General features: G+C 39.7%; 1 protein-coding gene across 2 annotated transcripts in view; it reads left to right on the forward strand.

The window, feature by feature from the left end:
- Positions 1-398: 398 nt before the first annotated feature.
- tmem179ab (transmembrane protein 179a, genome duplicate B) overlaps positions 399-3243 on the forward strand; it is an 8745-nt gene continuing 5900 nt past the window's right edge. For both annotated transcript variants that reach the window (XR_004327018.1, XM_032500951.1), the window contains exons 1-3: positions 399-992; positions 1391-1528; positions 1624-1702. Coding sequence is in view for 1 of the 2 variants with exons in the window: in XM_032500951.1 (XP_032356842.1) it covers positions 691-992; positions 1391-1528; positions 1624-1702 (519 nt within the window). In the remaining variant the exon portion in view is untranslated. The remainder of the gene's footprint in view (positions 993-1390; positions 1529-1623; positions 1703-3243) is intronic.

Consider the following 3243-nt stretch of genomic DNA (forward strand, 5'->3'; position numbering starts at 1 on the left):
TGAGGCAACTCATTGTCCCCACTGGAAAGAACTGTTGTTCCTGCCTTTTGGGAGCCGCCCCTGCTGGGCCAGACTTGACTAAGAACAGGAAATGCATATCCCAGTAAACTTGAATACCACGATAAAACCCCTTTACCTGTGAACTGGACTAAACCTGACAATTCTCTAACTCTAACTCTAGCCTCTCTCATCCTCCTCATCAAATCAAAGAACACGTGTTATTTAGTTTTGTGGCTAAACCGGATGGAGAGTTTGAGAGACAGCTGGAAGCGTGCGCTCTCCCCAGCATCATCATTTTATAGGTGAACATTTGGGATGTCTATGCTATTTAGTATATTTATCAAATGTATTGTAATTATGTCCCAGATCATAGCTTCAATGACGAGTTTTAATAAGCTGAAACACCATATGCGATGCTGTCAGTCAGTATGAGTTCAGTGTCAGTGTCAGATCAATTGTCCTTATGGGGTAAACTATATGTTAAGGGGTGTATGTCATAATTAACTTCAATACTTGTGTTGCAAATGGGAACTCCAGCGAAGATCTACACCGCCTGGATGCAGATAAGATAGAGAGCTCTGGGCCTCAGCCTGCTAATTAATTTGCTGATTTGATGCTGCGCCTCCGCCGCCTCCAGTGCGCAGCCGCAGTTTCTCCAGGACGCAGAGAGCAGAAGAGGCAGACAGAAAAATGGCCCTCGATAATTTAATTTTTGCCCAATGCATCCTTTATTTTTTATCCTTCGTATTCGGTTTCATCGCCGTGGTGCCTCTGTCTGAAAACACGGAGGATTTTGGAGGGAAATGCCTGCTCTTCACGCGTGGCATGTGGCAAAACGAGAACATCACGGTGTCGAAGCAGCGCTTCATCGTGGAGGAGTGGGGACCGGAGTCCTCCTGCAGCTTCATCACTTTTGTCGGGATAGCGTCACTTATCCTGTCCGCAGTGCAGGCATGGAGGCTGCTGTTCTTTCTGTGCAAAGGACACGATGAGTAAGTTATCGTTCATTTGTGCTCGTTCTAAGCAATTCAATACTAGCACCATAACAAGCTCAGTAGGACATGCTTACGGCTTAATGTAAATGTATTTTCTCTGTCCATCTCCCACGCCCCTGCTGTATGTGCGCGTTATTCTGGCTGAATCATATAGGCCTACTGCATGTAATAGGCCTATAGGTATGATGATGCCATAGAATCGTCCAATTCTCAACTTGTGTTGCCTTTGAACAATCAAAATCTTACATACAATATTTTTAACATGTGTCCCTATATACAGTGTATTTTCATGTTTGACTGGAAGACACTATTAATCACAGAAAACTAAATAATGCTGGGTGATGTAGGCACAACTGTGTTTCAGTTCTATCAACTTCTGTTCTGACTGCTTGCAGCTCCATATTCAACGCCTTTCTCAACCTGCTGATCAGCTCCCTGGCGGTGTTCACAGTCTTCTTGTCCAGCACCATTGTCAGCGTGGGTTTCAACATGTGGTGCGACTCCATCACCGAGGGTGGGACCATGCCCAGCAGGTGAGAGAGCTGCCCACAAACTCAACTTTTCTGACAATTTCATTACACAGTGCAGAGGTCCTCCTAAACACTAGCTAATGTGTGTCATATTATAGTTGTGAGGACCTGCAGGACACTGATCTAGAACTCGGCCTGGACAACTCTGCTTTCTACGACCAGTTTGCTATAGCTCAGGTAAGACTATTATTGTGGGAATGCTGATTCAGCAGTATTGTTATCCGATTCTTCCTACAATTTCTGGTTGCTACTTCTGCATGATTTCAGCTACAAAAGCCATTCTAATATCAAAATGTTCAGCTCTTTAGGGACATGTGTGCTTATATTCAACTTTTTCCTCCATTTATAGCTTTTACAATATTAAGCTTTTTTCTTTTTACATTGAAAGTCAATGGAGCAATCTTTAAGTCCTCTCCAGGCTTCTTCCACTTAAAAATGCTACTGCTCCCACATACTTTCACCTACAGACATCATTCAAACTTTACACTATTCACAAAACTTTCAGATATTAGAAAGGGTTTCAGCTCTTTGATATCTTTTACAAGTTTTGTGTTATCACTTTTTAGGTTTAGTGCTTCTTCAGGCTTTTTCTGCATTTAAAGGACTGCTCAGTGTGGATGATGTCTCAGCTACAGTGCAGAAGAGAGAGAACATCAAACTTTCTCTTTAACTTGATCTCACGGCATCAATTCCTTATTCTCATACACCATTTACACGTCAAAACAAAGATGTACTTGACTACTTTGAGCCAGTGTGCTCATTAAAGCAATAGGATTTATACATTTGGCTCAGTGAGCCACCGAATGACCAGAGCCACAAACATTCCTTCATTGACAGATCTCCTCAAACAACCTCGACATTTCTGGACATAAGCACACCGTACCAGTTTTACAGATTGCTGATATGCTCACATTTTTTAACTTTATCATTGTAAATTATTTATCAATATGTTTGCAAATGCTTTCTGGGGCTCACGGTGGAGTCGTTATGTTGATAACGGGTCTTGTTTTGGCTGTTTTCAGGCTTCTTGAATGGGATGTTTACCAGGGCGCTTTCAGTTAATCTCAGATAGTATACCATAACGTTTTCAACATACTACACTATGACTTTATCATTTTTTTAGACATACCAAACTATGACTTTTTTCGACATGCTATACTATGACTTTTTTTCGATATGCTATATTATGATTTTTTTTAACGGTTTATACTATGATTTTTTCGACATACTATACTTTTACTTTTTTGACATACCATGCTATGAATATTTAATGGCTTTTTTTGAAATGCCATGCTATGACTGTTCAACCCTTCAGTGGCCCAGTGGATTGCACTGCTATACTATGACTTTTTATCACTTTAATCACATAGAATACTATGCCTTTTATTATTTTTTTCAACATGCTATACTATGACTATTTTCAACATGCTATACTATGACTTTTATCATTTTTTTTCAACAAACCATACTATGACGTTTTAATGACTTTTTTCAACATACTATATTATACTTGGACTTTTTATTATCTTTTTTGACATACTATACTATGACTTTTTATCCCAGATTTCAACATGCTATGACATTTTTCCACATGCTGTACTATGACTTTTTATCACTTTTTTGACATAGAATACTATGACCTTTTATTACTTTTTTTCAACTTTTTTAGAACTGTTGGGTCCTTGTAAATTCTGGAGTGTGGTCTATCTGTATAGTGT

Source organism: Etheostoma spectabile, chromosome 20 (assembly GCF_008692095.1).
Source record: "Etheostoma spectabile isolate EspeVRDwgs_2016 chromosome 20, UIUC_Espe_1.0, whole genome shotgun sequence".
Classification (NCBI taxonomy): domain Eukaryota; kingdom Metazoa; phylum Chordata; class Actinopteri; order Perciformes; family Percidae; genus Etheostoma; species Etheostoma spectabile.